Here is a 16,511-nt window from a genome sequence, read left to right on the forward strand (position 1 = left end):
CGATTTCACGCATTGTACTTTTAATAATATCATTTTTCTTTTAGATATTCCTAAAGAAAATAAAAAAACCAAAAAAACTAAAAAAAAATTAAAAAATAATACTAACAGAAGGCACAAGCCAAAAAAATAATTTTTACTTCATTTTAATCCGTAGCGTTACAACCCTTCGTGGGTTTTAGCCGACTCGACAACATGCCTCCACTGTTTTCTGTCTTGAGCAACCTCCATCCAATTCTCCACGCCCATAGTGCTCATGTCTCCTGCTATATTATCTCGCCAACGGAGACGAGGGCGTCCACGCGGTCTCCTTCCAGTTGGGACTTCCTCCCACACCAGTCTTACTGTTCGTTCGTCAGAATGTCTTCTGAGGTGTCCTGCCCATTGGAGTCTTTTTTGTTTCTTTTATGATCTTGGCGTCTGGGTAAAGTTCTTCGAGCTCTTTGTTCTTATCCTATATTGTCCTGATGCTTCATTCAGCACAGGGCCAAAGATCTTTCTTTGGATTTTTCTTTCCCAGACACATAGTCTCTCTTCGTTTGCCTTTGTTATCGTCCACATTTCGCTTCCATTCATCACAACGGGTGGTATGATTGTTTTATAGACCTGTATCTTCGTATGTCTTGTTAGTTATTTCGATTTTATAAGGTTTTGGAGGGCAAAAAACATCTGTTGTCGGCCTGGATCCTGTTGTTTATTTCCTGTGATTCGTTATTGTCTTCAGTTATTGTTGTTCCAAGATACTTGAATTCTCTAACATGCTCAAAATTAAAATCATCGATGGTGATGTTCTGACCGATTCTGTCTGCTTTGGTTATTGCGGCTCATGTACATATATTTCATCTTGTTTTCGTTGATTTGGAGCCCCATTTTCTCTGCTTCCTCCTTAAATCTCACGAAAGTTCATCCTTAATCGTGTGTTTCCTATTAGATTGATATCGTCTGCAAATGCCAGTAGTAAGTTTGGTCCTTCTCGATGAAATACTGTATTCGGCTTTTCGATTCTTACACTTCTGATTATGTGTTCCAGAGCTAAGTTGAAGAGTTGTGGTGAAAGTGCATCTCCCTGTTTTAGTCCATTATTTATTTCAAATGTCTCCGAGTATTGTTGTCCAACTCTCAACCTGAATAGTTTTTTTGGAAAGCCAAGTTCCTGCATCGCTGTCCACAGTCTGGCCCTGCATACTCTATCAAATGAAAAAAAATAATACTAACAAAATATAAAAAACGGGCAAAAGGAGTCGACACACTCGAGTCCTGAGTCGCCGAACTGAACCAAGCCAAAGACAGAAACTCGACGCGCGGTCAAGCAACAGCAAATTGATGATAAGTCATCTTGAGATCATAGCTGCACTCATACTATTATTCTGTATAATACGGGAAAGATTTCATATGAGATTCTTGTATTCAGCACACATTTTGATTATAGTTGCCCTCATAGCGGACCAACGTGTTACATGGTTTATTAGAGAATAGCTTGGGGAATATTTTGGCGGGGCCCAAATGTTTAGATGGGCATAAAAGTCTTAACAGGATGGGTTAACACTATTGCCAGTTTGCTTTATAACCTACTTACTATTGGTAACTACTATTGCCAAAAAAATACGGAAAATACCAGAACAATAAAATTCTACACTAAACTATATAAAATATGGAGCAGTCAACAGCATCAGCCAAAAAGCATAATCAACCAAGGATAAGATCTTATGCTAAACACAATGATTAGCATAAAAATAGTCATTCTTGGGGTAACTAAAAGATACAGAATATTCAATAGCACCATTAAAGTACGAAGGTCAAACACATAGTGAAATTAATGAGGATACCAATTAAAAAACGCGCCTACAGACTCTACCTAATAGGTGGTCGGGAAAACGGTCAATAATAAACTAACAATACCATAGGAATTTTAACAAAATAATAAATTATATGAATAAATAGGTTAAAACTTAGCCTAATGGTTCCTTTTTATTGTATTCTTATTAGTATTTAAGAACCCGCTCAACTTAGGGAGCGCTGTAAATATCTGAAATTATTGAAATTGAACACAATTGTAGAGAAAATTATTTTTATTATTGTAAACACTTTATTATATTGTTCTAATGTCTTTTTATTGTAAAATGATCAAAAAAAAGTTATAAGGTCCAAAAAAAAATTGATTTAAACATTTTTAGTTATTTTGTTATTAACTATTTTATTTTTCATTTTATGATAAAAAATAATTAAAATAAAGTTTTAGACAATTTAATTTGCTACAAATAATGTTAAATAAAATTTTCTGTGGGGTTGCTATTTTACGAGATACAGCCAAAAACTCTTGTGAACTCCTTATTACAAGATGGCGTGTATTCAAGAACCCTGCCAACTTTGAAGAGCTGTAAAATCCAACAAAATTCATGAAATTTAACAAATTTGTAGTAAAAATTACTGTATAAAAAACCCCTTTTGGGTTGATGCCATTTTATTGTAAAATGACCAGAAACAAGTTATAATACTCAAAAGAAAATTTGTTCAAAAATTTTTGCTTGTAACATTTTTATTTTGAATTTTATAAATTAAGTAATACAAATAAGGTTGTAGAAAATTTAATTTCCTTCAAATTATGTTTTAAAAAATTTTCTGTAGAGTTCCTAATTTACGAGATACAGCGTGAAAACCCTTTGCCTCCCTTGTTCCAAGATGGCGACAGGCGACAAGGGTGGCGACTCCACAAACTTGAATTTAAGCTTACATTAACCACCTCCACACATCAAAAAACAAAATTGCGTCCTCTCAAAAATGTAACTTTTCAATGGACTATTAGCAGAGTATAGTATAGCACACAATGATGATTACTATATTTAAAATGTCATTAATAAAATAAATTTTATTGTATATACATATATAAATATAGTATTCACTTAATTCGACTTAAATTGAACAAAATCCAAAATTATTACTGAACATAAAATATAGAAAATTAAATCATTAATTTTCAAGTGACTGGAATTATTAAATCTAAACGTCACTGTTTGAGGCCCACTGATCATCGCTTAATTAGTTATCGGTCTCCATATATGGCTTTTAGTTTTTACTAAAACTACTTTATTATCTACGAAGAGCATAATCTTCATCATATCGTTACCTAGGAATATTCCTAATTTTCTATATTTCTTTTTCCACGAGTTTAATCAATTTAAATACGGTTATATGAAAACAATAACGTCAAAGTTGTCAATGACAAAGTTGGTTTCTGATATCATAGACCCTAGTATACACCATACTTAGTTCTTCATCAAAAGCCACCCTCTTCTTTAAGTTCCGCTCCTATCAGAGACTGGAAATCATTCTGGTAATTATCATTTTCTTGGTTACCGGCCTGAATAGTCCAATTGAACTTCATCCAAACTTTTCACGGAGATTCCGTAGCCACGAAATTTTACGTCTTCCTACGCTTCTTCTGCCTTTGATTTTGCCCTGCATTATATTTCTTAATAGTTCATATTTTTTACCTTTCATGATGTGCTCCAAATATTACAACACCTGATTTTTATGAAATTTGAGTTATTCGAAAACTTGTGCATTTGTTTTGCGATCCATTCGCTGATACCACCACATTTCGAATGCTTCTTCAAGTTTTTATTGTTGGATTGTTTTAGTATCCAGACATGAATCCCATAGAAAAAGGTAAAGAAAATATAATATCCAAGCATTCTTATCCGGGGTGTTAAATTACTATTGTGAGTACAGCAAAGTTTTCTCATTCTTGCCATACGAATGAAATAATATGCCAAATTGCAATTCACCATATTATTTCTTTTGTTTGATCAGTATCTTCTGTGATCCATGCTCTAAGCGTTTTGTACGAAAATATTTGTTCAATTTCTTTGATGTTTTTGTGCTTTTGTAAATACCATGAACTTGGTCAAATTAATTTTTAGTCCATAATCGTTGCAATGTATATTTAGTTATTGAGCAAGGTGTTGCAGTTATTCTGGTGTTCCCGCCAGAAGGACGGTATCGTTCTGCCACCGGCTTTAGTTATTTTTATCATACAAATATGATATACAAATATCATTAACAAAATAGACAATGGTTGTAAAGGTATATTATACCCGAGTTTACAAGACGTCATGTAGAGTTTCTTTCTAATAATAATTCTTTTAAAATTATGGAAGACATAATCAAATCAACCAGCTCTCGTATCCTGTTTGACTAATACAAATTCCGTGTATTAGCCTATAAATTCTGAATATAATGCATAGTTTCAACACCCTACATTTAATAGTTGATTTAACCTCCCAAAATTCTGCCGATCCCTGATTCTTCGCTGTTCTCTATTTTAATTACTATATTACTGTTATTTGTAACTTGTTGTAATCTGTAATTTCGGAAATGCTAGTGAGATGTTACCTAATATTTCTGTTTCCGGAAGTGCAATAAATATCTCTATATCGTAAGATTAAAGTGTAGATATATCGAAAAAGATAAAATTTAAATTGGCACTACCCATTGATTTATACCAAAAGTTTGTTTGATTTCAAAAAATTATTTTTGTTTTTTTAACAAACAATCGTTTGTTATTTTGGATGATTATAATATATTCTTTTTATTATTTATCAATTACTCAGATAATGCAAAACTTACCAATTCTAAGCTCGCCAGTCAGAGCAGAGGAGATCCAACCAACACTTTGAAAAACCAACAAACACAAAATCGTCAATCCCGTCGACATTGTTCACTCCACTAGTTTTCTCAGTCTGAATAGTTCTCAGATAACATTTAAAAAACTGCTACATTGTTAATTGTTACTTCCTTTTTGCTATTTTAATTAAACAGAGTCGAAATAAAACTAATTAAACAATTACCTCAAAAATGTGTGACACACATGTTTGATAATGGAAGTGAACTTGACATAATAATTTGAATATTTAGGTGTTGGTGTGAATTTTAAAATAATGAAAATATTTTTTTTGTACTGAAAATAGTTATGTATTATTACATTATTTAAACCACTCAAACCATGCACAATTAGGACTATCTGAGTTTGTTATATAATATATATGTATGTATATATTTATATAAATATATATTGTATATATATATATATATATATATATATATATATATATATATATATAGAAAAGTGCACTGTAAAGTAAGTGAATGGGATGTTTTCGGTCAATTTGGAGATAAAAAAAGATAAGAGTTGTGCTACTTTATCTGTTTAATGAAGACGTTTCGCCCACTGTTCAATGAGCATCATCAGTTCATCTAAAAGAGCGTTATTAGCGATACATCTAATATGAGAAACAATTAAGTAAATGATCTTACTTTTAAAAGATCTGTAGCATTAACTATGGTATTAATGTGAAGAAACATCAAAAATTAATTTATTAAATATATTAGCAAAAACACAGAAACACAGAACGCCGGAAGATTCCCAATTTAAGTAATTTTATAATAATTTTTTTAATTTAACTGTTGACATTGATTGATTATAAAATCTATCAAAAAATGTAATTGTCAATGAAATAGGGTAGTGAAGAGTAATGGGTGGTGGAAGTTGTAATGTTAGAAGAAAGTAGAGTACTGTTGTTCATAATATTATTAGATATCATTCTTAGTTGATCACCATCAGGTAAATCATCAATAGAAGACCCAAAACTTATTTATTTATGAGAGAAGTAGGGTAAGAATTGTCAGATAGTATACTTCTGAGTAACAAAAGAGAATCCCTTTTGTTATCAGAATGTGTTAACCTATGTAGTCTACAGCTGAGTGCTTTTATAAGATTTATTTTGTATTTGAACGGATGGCAAGAATGATAGTTAATAAACCTATTACTAGCCATAGGTTTCCTGTACCAACTTGTAGTTAGTGTATTGTCACTATTTCTAAAGACACGCATATCTAAGAAAGGAATACTATTATTAGAAGGATCCTCAAGTTCATAAGTGAACTGTAAGTGAGGATCAAAACCATTAAAGATCGATAAGGTAAACTCTACTTTGTCAGGGGGTAAGGCTAACAAAAGGTCATCAACATATCGTTTAATAAAAGAGATATGGAAATCTATAAGACCCAAACATTCAGATATCAAGTCATCAAGGACAAAGTTAACAAGGATGGGAGATATGGATGAACCCATTGGTGTACCAAAAATTTGTAAGTAATATTTCTTATTGAAAACCAAAAAATTAGTGTCACCAATTGCAAAAGCTCTGCAAACACGTCCCAAGAAACGGGGGAGTTTGGTTGAATAGTGTTCCAATGATTCCTTAAAGAAATGAGAACACTAGAAAAAGGAAGGTTAGTGAAAAGTGATACTAGATCAAAACTCACCAAAGTGTAATTAAGTGGTAGTTTGAAATTGTTAATAAATGCACTAAATTAAAAAGAAACAAAACTATTATAAGAATTATGATAATCATAGGATTTAGATAGAATATCAGTTTTAATTATATGAGAAACTAAAAAGTATTTTTGAAAAATTTAAAAGCAGAATGAAATATTTTTTAGAATAAATAAAAAGTTTCTTTTGCATGCAATATTTTCAATTAAAAATTATACTATATTTTCTCTTTTATTTTCACCCCTGTTACACACACACATATATATATATATATATATATATATATATATATATATATATATATATATATATATATATATATATATATATATAGATATATATATATATATATATATATATATATATATATATATATATATATATATATATATATAATCGAACACCTCTCTACCCTAAGGTGTGAGGTAAATACAAATACAGGTTACAGATACACATTACATCTCAAATCCAATGAAAATACAGAATTTTTTTTTCTATTCTATTTTGTGCACGAATTTTGTCCAATCTTTCTTGTTTTTTGCCTTATTTTGAGCTTCTGACCATTCCATTCCCCTACTTTTTAAAATCTGCCCTACTTCGTCATCCCAGGTTTTCCGTGGTCTGCCTCTGGTTTTAAACTTTTTCACTTTAGCATTCCAGACTTGCTTAACGGGTCGGTTGTCGCTCATTCGGCACAGATGACCAAACCATTTTATTTGTTGTGTTTCAATAGCGTGTAGTACAGATTCTATGCCCAGTTCTTCTCTAACATCTTCATTTCTTATTTTGTCTCGTCGTGTTATTCCTTTGACTCGTCTTAGATATTTCATATCAATGGCTTGTATCTTGCTGTTTAATTGCTTTGTTAAAACCCAGCTCTCGCTTCCATATATTAAGATTGGTCGGAATACTGTCTTATAAACTGTCATTTTGGTTCTTCTGCTGATTTCAGGTTTACCTATGAATGCTCTACTAAGATTATGGTACACTTTTGAAGCACTACTTATTCTTTCTGTTATTTCATTCTGCATGGTACCTTCTCTGTCTATTGTAACCCCTAGGTATTTAAATGCATCTACTTGCTCTATGAGTTGTTGGTTAATTTCTATGTTAACATTTCGGTTAGTTTTCGCTATTAGCATCACCTTGGTTTTCTTAACATTAATCTTCATGTTTCTAATTGCCAGCTCATTATTCCATCTATCTATATTTTTCTGGAGGTCCCTCTCGTTGGAAGCGCATAACATGAGATCATCTGCGAATGCACACTTAGCTATACCAAGCGGTCGTAGTTTACTATATCCGATATGTACTTTGTGTATACTTGCTTTTGTTTCCTTAATTATGTCGTCAATAATCAATATGAACAGTGTGGGGCTCATAACACCTCCTTGTCTTACACCCTCGTTTATTGCAAACATCTCTGATTCCAAGTTATCCTTACGCACATAACTCTTGTTATTTTGATACAGACTTTTGATAGCACCTGTTAGTTGATGGTCAATATTTCTATTTTGCAGACTTTTTCAAGCTGCTCCCTGGGACACTCTGTCAAATGCTTTCTCAATATCTAGAAATGCCATATATATTTCTGTGTTCTTTATTCTAGCTTTCTCAATTATTTGTTTCAACGTAAATATATGGTCTTGCGTACTGTGTCCCTTCCTAAACCCACTTTGTACTTCATCCAGATGTGGTTCAACGATGTGTCTTAATTTCTTTTCTAGGATGCTTTCATATATTTTGGAGACGATACTGAGTAGATTAATTCCTCTATAATTTTTACAAGAACTTGGGTCTCCTTTCTTAAAGATTGGTAGTATTATGCCTATTCTCCAATCTTCGGGGACTGTACATCGATTCCAAGCCATGTTCATAATTTTGGTTAAAAATTCAACTCCTTTCGGTCCCATTGTCTTTAACATTTCAGCAGTGATTTTGTCATGACCAGCTGATTTACCTCTCTTTGTATTATTAATTGCTTCTTTGACTTCTTTTATTTGAATATCATTTTCTTGTCCATGTTCTCCTTCTACTTCTATCATTACAGTTTTCTCTTTCGGTTGTCTTGGTGTTAGGAGTTCGCTGAAGTATTGTCTACATCTTTCCATAATCTCATTTGGTCTGATAATCAGTGTGCCGTCTTTACGTTTCACCTGTTTCATCGTTGTTTCTTTACCTTTTCTTAGCGTCTTTAGTGCCTTGTAAAACAATTTTTGGTTACCACGACTATCTGCCTCCATCTTCATTCCAAACTCATCCCAGGCTTTCTTCTTCTTCTTCAGTACCATTTCTTTCACCACGTTTCTTTGTCGTTTATATTCTTCGTAACTATTTTCTGTTTTCTTGTTTAAGTATATTTTCCATTTCTGTTTTTTATATTTTATTTGGGCTTTTAATTCATCGTCCCACCATCGTCTTTGCTTCTTATTTCTGTTTACATGGTTTATTCCACACGTTTCTTTTGCTGTCGTCACGATGGTTTCTTTAAATTGTTTCCAAGTTTCCTGTAAGTTGTCAGTACTGTTACCCATAGTTGTCAGTACCCCTGTTACATAACATATTAAAATAAACACTGTAGAAGTTTTCAGAGACCTGCCCTGAGTAATAATGTAATCTTTCATTCTGCGTTTAAATTTTTCAAAAATATTTATTAGTTTTCTCCGGATTCGAAAATAATGGATACATTTAAAACACATTGGAAATTTTGCCAGGCGACATTTGGCGCATTTTTCCTTAATTAAATAAATGTATCTTTTACAAATGGCAAGAAACTTTTTATTTTTGAATAAAATAAATAAGTTTTATTAAAAAATACAATTTACATAAGTACAATTTAAAATATATATTTATTTAGTTCAAATAAATGTTTCAATCATATACCATACGACACTGGTCGTTCATATCTAACCATTCAAAATACCCCCGTAATAGGATTATAAGGTATTGTATTCCTTCAAATATAAGGTGGGTTAGTCGAAAACGTCTTAAACGGTCAGTTTTAGGTTGGTTTTTACTATTATATCGTATTACTTATCCTCTCTGTATTTCAGTTTTCTAATTAGGGTTAAACTTGTAGTGAGCTATCAACAAATTGTGAACCGGGTATAAGACACGAAACACTAAAAATAATTGCCTATTATTTAGATGTAAATTGCATTTTCGTTGCTGAAGAATATGTTTGTAAGGTTTTTATTTGACTTTAATGTTTTTAAGTTGTAGAACTGTTGTTTGATTCCATTTCCATAAATATTATGTGAAAAGTTAATCCGACCCTGCACATGTGCTAAAACAGGTGTGTGGGTCTTTACTAAAAGTGGGTTTTTACTGATAAAACTGAATTTGTTTATTGACAACAATAACAAATAATTTCAATCTAGTTAACTTTATGTTAGCTTAAAAACAGACTACCACTACTCGTGTATTTGACAAGTACACTAATATTTGCATACTTGCCAAATACACTAAATTTTGAACTTAATTTCAAGTACAGCCCACTCATTACTCGTGTATTTGACAAGTACGCCAATACTCGGGTACTTTGCAAGAACAGCAAAACGCTAGAATTAACAACATTAAAAACATACACCACACAAATAATTGTACAAGTAATGGCCAAGTGAACCGCTTCCACTACATGACAAATATAAGCAAGTGACAAATATTTGCCAAATACACGAGTAAATGGAGTTAGCTAGAGAGAAGCTTAACTGGATATTATTTAAAAAGTTTGTGCACTTACAGATTATGTAAATATATCACTAATATTCACAATTTATTATGTTAATATTAAAAATATTCGGAACCCATATTAAATAGAACATTACAGTTTTCGATGCAGAACCGAACTATAAATGTATTAATTTATTCTATAAAAAGCAAATTCATCCCAACTCTATGGATATTGTACTTTATTTAGAAAAGTATATGTAAGTGTATTAGAGATTAGCCTATTTATTTGCTAATAATTTCTGTGCCAGAATTCTATGTCGTCACTTAAATCGACCATGAAATAAGTGCCAGTGTGATTAGGAAACGGTGGTTTAATTATCCAGCTAACAAATACGTTAGCTATTTGGTCTATTTAATTTAGACCTATTCGTCGCATTTTAAGGAGACATTTACTAAATTTCATAATTTTAAAATTGATAATAATAAGCTGTACGGAACTATTTTTAAAAAATAATAAAAATAGTAATAGTAAAAAAATTTTAAAATACATAAATAAAATAAATGATAAGAGAAACCTTCTCATTCTTCTACTTCTCCTCATGTTTTTAGCTATTACAAATAAGTATTACAAAGTATTACAAATTAACTTAATTTTAAGGTTTTTAATAGGTAAAAATGAGGTACTACTCTGTCTTATAACGTCTTATAATATGATGACGAACGACAGTAGAATACTAGCAAAAAACACAGAAATAGAAAATATGTTTCTTCTTAGACCGTTCCTTCAGTCCTGTATTTTAAGCATATCAAGTAGTATTGCATGCAAGTGGAGCCAAATTTGACAGCTGTCAGGATTGTATTAGCCAAATTTACAGTTTTAAAACTTTTGCTGCCAGGATTGTACTAGCCAATGGTGCACTCAAATTAGCAACAAAAATAAATAAACTCTCCAAGAAAGTAAGGTTTCTAGATCGGAAGATTGTGCCTGGATGCAGTTTTCATTTGGCAGATAAAAGAAAAGATGCTGGAATAGAACAAACTAGCATTTATTTGCCTGATGAATTTAAAGAAGATGTTAGACGATAGAGTAAGAATAAGATACGCGATACATTTATTATACAACAGGGAAATACCACTAGATTTTAGTAAAATTAATTGAGAATATATATATATATATATATATATATATATATATATATATATATTTATGTTGGAAATATCGGGTGTGTGGTCTATATTAAATAAAAAATCTTTGTTTTTTCTAAAGCTCAATATTTCGCCATTTATTTGATAGCTTCATCGGGAGTAACTGTAAAAAACAAACATTTCAAAACACTGACGTACACTTAGATTTACAATACTTACAGAAATTAAAAGTACTTATTATACTTAGGGCACAAGTAACAAATGTAGTAACTAATTATCTACACAATTCAACATCTAAACCTCCCACAACATTAAACAAAACGTTTAAATATGTTCAAAAATATTTGAAGTTGCATTCAGACATATATATTTTACAATCTGACAAAGGTGGATGTACGGTAGCTATGAACAAACAGGATTATATCGACAAAACATTAACGTTGTTAAACGACAAAGACCCTACTACAGTGATACAGAAAAAATATAATGACTTAATAAAAACATTAAAAAACCAACATTAACTTACTGAACAAGTTGCAAAAAAGTTAACAATCTATGACTCATGTTTTCCTAAACTTTATTGTTTGTCTAAAATCCATAAATTGGACGTTCCTCTCAGGCCTATTGTAAGTTCATTAAAGTCCACTACGTACAACATTTCTAAATGTCTGGCAGAAATATTAAATGATGGCTTTGAATATCGCAATAGTTATAATTCTAAGGACACATTTACCTTTGTCGATGCTGTTAGGGGAATGCGGTTACCAAAAGATTATGTTTTGATTTCTTTGGATGTAGTTTCTTTATTTACAAACATTCCAATAAATATGGTCACGGACATTATAGAAACAAATTGGAACCTTATAAAAGACTACACGACATTATCTAAAGGTAATTTTTTACTAATTCTCAGGTTTATTTTTAATAACACTTATTTCAGTTTCAATGAAAAATTTTACTCCCAAATTATTGGAACACCTATGGGTTCCCCGATTAGTCCCATCCTTGCTATTATTGTAACTGATCATCTCTTAGACAATGTGATCACACAATTACCTTTCGAATTACCATTTATATATAAATATGTCGATGACATCATATGTGCAGTTCAATCTTATCACATCAATACCACATTAAACATTTTTAATTCATTTAATGAACATCTTCAGTTCACAATTGAAACCGAGACAGATCTTAGTATACCATTTTTAGACACAAAGGTAATAAGAACAAACGACAATATTCTGACATTGGATTGGTACCAAAAGCCAACAGCATCGGGAAGGTATATGAATTACTTTTCAAACCACACCACTCGTCAAAAATATAATACAGTATTGGGTATGAAAAACAGGGTAATGTCCATTGTTGATGATAATTTGTTACAAAAAAATCTGGACATATTATACAAAATTTTTCGAAACAACGGCTATCCTAAACATATTTAAAAAAAACTCATTTACAGCAGTAATTTCTATGATGGTCCTGTCTTTGATTCTAACAATGAGTCAATTAAATACAAAAAACTCCCCTTTATTAACGGTCTAACCCAGTCTGTCGTATCCATATTTAAAGATGTTTCCAATATTAATATAGCTAAATACAATACCATAAATAGCAAACAACTTTTTTCTAAAATTAAAGACCCAGTACCAACCTTATATAGGAGTAATGTGGTATATGAAACACCGTGTCTAGTATGTGAAAAAAACTACATTGGCCATACATCGCAGTGGCTAAAACAACGTATCACACAGCATAAAAGTGATTGCCGCTTAGGAAAAAATTCTTGCGCAGTTGTCGAGCACTACAAAAACACCGGTCATCTGTTAGACTACAACAATGCTCGTATTTTGGCACAGACTGAAAATTACAAAAGTAGGTTATTTTTGGAGATGTACCACATTAACAAAAATAAACAAACTTTAAATTATAAAACAGACACGGGGCAATTAAGCAACATATATTGCAATATATTATACAAAATTTAAAACTACACTCACCTTAATGATTAATCATACTAACTAGCCTTAATGATTAATTAAAGAAATACTATTCCTCTAATGTTTTCTTACATTGTTATTTTTTGCATTTTGAAATAATTTTTACTTGTTCCATCTTATTTATTGTTAACGAACATGCTCAAAAGATATTTTAAATTTTAACATGCATTTTATTAAATGTACAGTTTCATCAACAATAATGTTATTTTATTATTCAATTTTATTTATGTGTATAATCTTTTAATTTCTGTGAGTATTGTAAATCTAAGTGTACGTCAGTGTTTTGAAATGTTTGTTCTTTACAGTTACTATGAAGCTATCAAATAAATGGCGAAATATTGAGCTTTAGAAAAAACAAAGATGTAAGATTTTGTATTTAATATAGACCACATACCCGATATTTCCAACATATTTATAAATTGTTTTTTGGTCGAAATAATCACGTTCAATATATATATATATATATATATATATATATATATATATATATATATATATATATATATATATGTGTGTGTGTGTGTGTGTGTGTGTGTGTCTGTGTGGCTCCTTACTGAGTTACAGGGTATTTTATTTAAAAACTATTTGCACCCAGTACGTTAAAACTATTTAACATATCCTTGTTATAGTTCAGAAATTGTAATTCTTCATTCTAAAAAATTATGTTAAATAAACGTTTGTGGCTACTATCAGAAGCTTATGATAGGTGATAGGGAATGGTTCACCCTTCGCAAATTCTACGCAACTGGCGAAATTGTTACTTTAGCGCAATGCTAAATCTTGCAGTCAAACCACTTTCTTAGTTTTCTCATTAAAGAAACTCTTCTGCGGCCCGGATTTCTTCCTCCTTAAATTTTTACCCGCATTATCATTATTTATATCCAATCTTCAATAGAAGAGAAACGGAAAAAAAATAGTATGGTAATCAAACATCCCCTTTACATATTAGTTATAACGGGATAGACAAGACGGGGATGATATATACTGCAAAGTAAAGTTTAAATGAGGACATAGTATAGTGTCAGAAATATATTCAGGGATACCAAATGGATGATGATTTCTAACCACATGGTACACAGATATAGTCCTAAAGTATCGTTCCAAATGGGCAGCTGCTTACGAAAGAGATGGGATAGGAATATTCTGGTATAATAAAAATATTTCTATTCCACTAGGAGAATATACAGAATATACATATTTATTTAAGATAAGGATATTCACAGATAGTCAACTGACTAGATGGCATTTAGAAGCCATAAAGTAGGTAGATTCTACGGTTCTAAGGAAAAAGTGGAAAGAACTTGGCAGACTGGCGGAACATAACAGTTTCAAACTGGTGTGGGATTCAGGTCATTGGGAAATATATAACAATAAAAAAGCTAATAAACTTGCCAGACAATGACCGGGCAAAAATACTTTTATCTAAAGCCACCATAGTAGATGCAAATGCACCGTCCATAGCTAGACAAAAGCCTGGATCCAACACAATATAAATCTCACTAGTAATAAAGTATACCAGGTCAAGAAAATGGAAAAATACATATTGGACGAACAAGCACTTATAGCACTAAAGTACTGCATAAAACAAGCAGTAATTTAATGAAAGTCATAACAGGCCTCCTTACGGGACATGCAATAGTTCAGACACATGCCTAAAATGTGGCCGTTCCATGGAGAATTAAGCTACATATTCTTAGGCAAATAATCCGAAAACACACTTTTTGAAAACTATTAAGTGACTAAAAAAACATATGATACCTACTTATTCACTATATGGGAGCTATTACATTATTATGGTACCAGAATTCTGGAATAGGCATCATGAATAAATGGAAAATGTGAAGCTTCCAAAAAATCTCCGATAGTCTCATGTAACGCTTTCTCTGTCTTCTAATTCTATGAATTCTATGGATGCAACGGTTCACCTTATAATAGAGGGCAAAATATAGCGTAAAAGATCATTACGCAAACGGAAGAACACATGATTAACCTTCCAATGACCAACTATTGTTTCTTACACGGCCAACGGGTGTCAAAAAATGACCCCCGGTCAAAAATGATAACTGACAGACAAATAAAGTTGTTTTAAAAAATAAAATGTTATATTCATAATTTTAATGTTGTTATTGTATTAGTAAATCTATAATATAAAAATGAATCGCAAAATGTGTTGGTAAGCGCATAACTCAACAACGCATGGACCAATCTTAACAATTCTTTTTTAAAATGTTCCTTGAAGTCTAAGGATTGTTTTTACGGCGAGAAAAATTGGAATAATTTCCATGAAAACGCTAAAACAGCCCTTTTCTTTTTTCCATACAAATATTTTCTATCTAAATTCCTATTTAACTATTCATGAGAGACATCCTACTGTTGTTCATTTAGCTGTGCTTTTAGAAAATGGACAAAGAGTATATTTTACAGCACAGAACGCAGTACAAAGAGCTGCTCAGCCACCATCTACTACATTAACCAGTTTTTTTGAGATATGCCAAAACGATGCTTTTACTCAAACATTGTTATATTCTGAAATGACAAAATATTATACTTGGAATCAATCCTCAAGGAGATTTATACGACGAAAACAAGGAAAATCAGTTCCAGGATACCCAGATGTATATTCTACCGATGCGATTGGTCGAATTTATTCAGTACATCCAAGAAATGATGAATGATTTTATTTACGACTGCTATTAGTCAATGTAGTTGGCCCAACATAATTCCAACATTTACGAACTGTTGATGGTGATTTGTGTAGATCATACAGAGAAGCCGGCCAACGTTTGCAATTGCTAGAAAATGACGTTCATTGGGACCAAACTCTCAATGATTCTGTAATATCATCACAATCTCATCAAATATGAACATTATTTTCTATAATCATATCTACATGCTTCCCATCAAACCCAAATGATTTGTGGATCAAGTACAAAGATAATATGTGTGATGATATTTTGTATCTAATAAGGATTAGAAGAGGAAATCCAAATATACAAATAAGCGAAGAAATTTACAATAAAGCATTGATTTCAATTGAAGACATGTGCTTGATGATGTCAAATAAACTATTATTTCAATTAGACCTGGCCGCGCCTAATCCTCCAATGCATAATGCTTTTAACCAAGAGTTGCGCCGAGAAAAACTGTATGATTTCAACACTTTGAAAGAATAATTAATTCAAACAAATCTTCCCCCATTAAATGAACAACAGAATTATATATTTGATACACTTATGAAAGTACCAAATGATAAAACAGCAGGGATTTACTTCTCATATGCATCTGGTGGTACAGGAAAAACTTTTTTGCTTTCATTGATATTAGCAACAATTCGCTCACAAAATAAAATTGCACTTGCA

General features: G+C 31.4%; 1 protein-coding gene across 1 annotated transcript in view; it reads right to left on the minus strand.

Moving 5' to 3' along the window:
- LOC140437366 (glutamate receptor ionotropic, kainate 3-like) overlaps nt 1-4,772 on the minus strand; it is a 62,842-nt gene extending 58,070 nt beyond the window's left edge. Inside the window, exon 1 of the mRNA XM_072526855.1 lies at nt 4,624-4,772. Within this exon, the coding sequence (XP_072382956.1) occupies nt 4,624-4,711 (88 nt within the window). The 5' untranslated portion in view covers nt 4,712-4,772. The remainder of the gene's footprint in view (nt 1-4,623) is intronic.
- Nucleotides 4,773-16,511: the final 11,739 nt, after the last annotated feature.

This window comes from Diabrotica undecimpunctata, chromosome 3 (genome assembly GCF_040954645.1).
Source record: "Diabrotica undecimpunctata isolate CICGRU chromosome 3, icDiaUnde3, whole genome shotgun sequence".
In the NCBI taxonomy this organism is placed as follows: domain Eukaryota; kingdom Metazoa; phylum Arthropoda; class Insecta; order Coleoptera; family Chrysomelidae; genus Diabrotica; species Diabrotica undecimpunctata.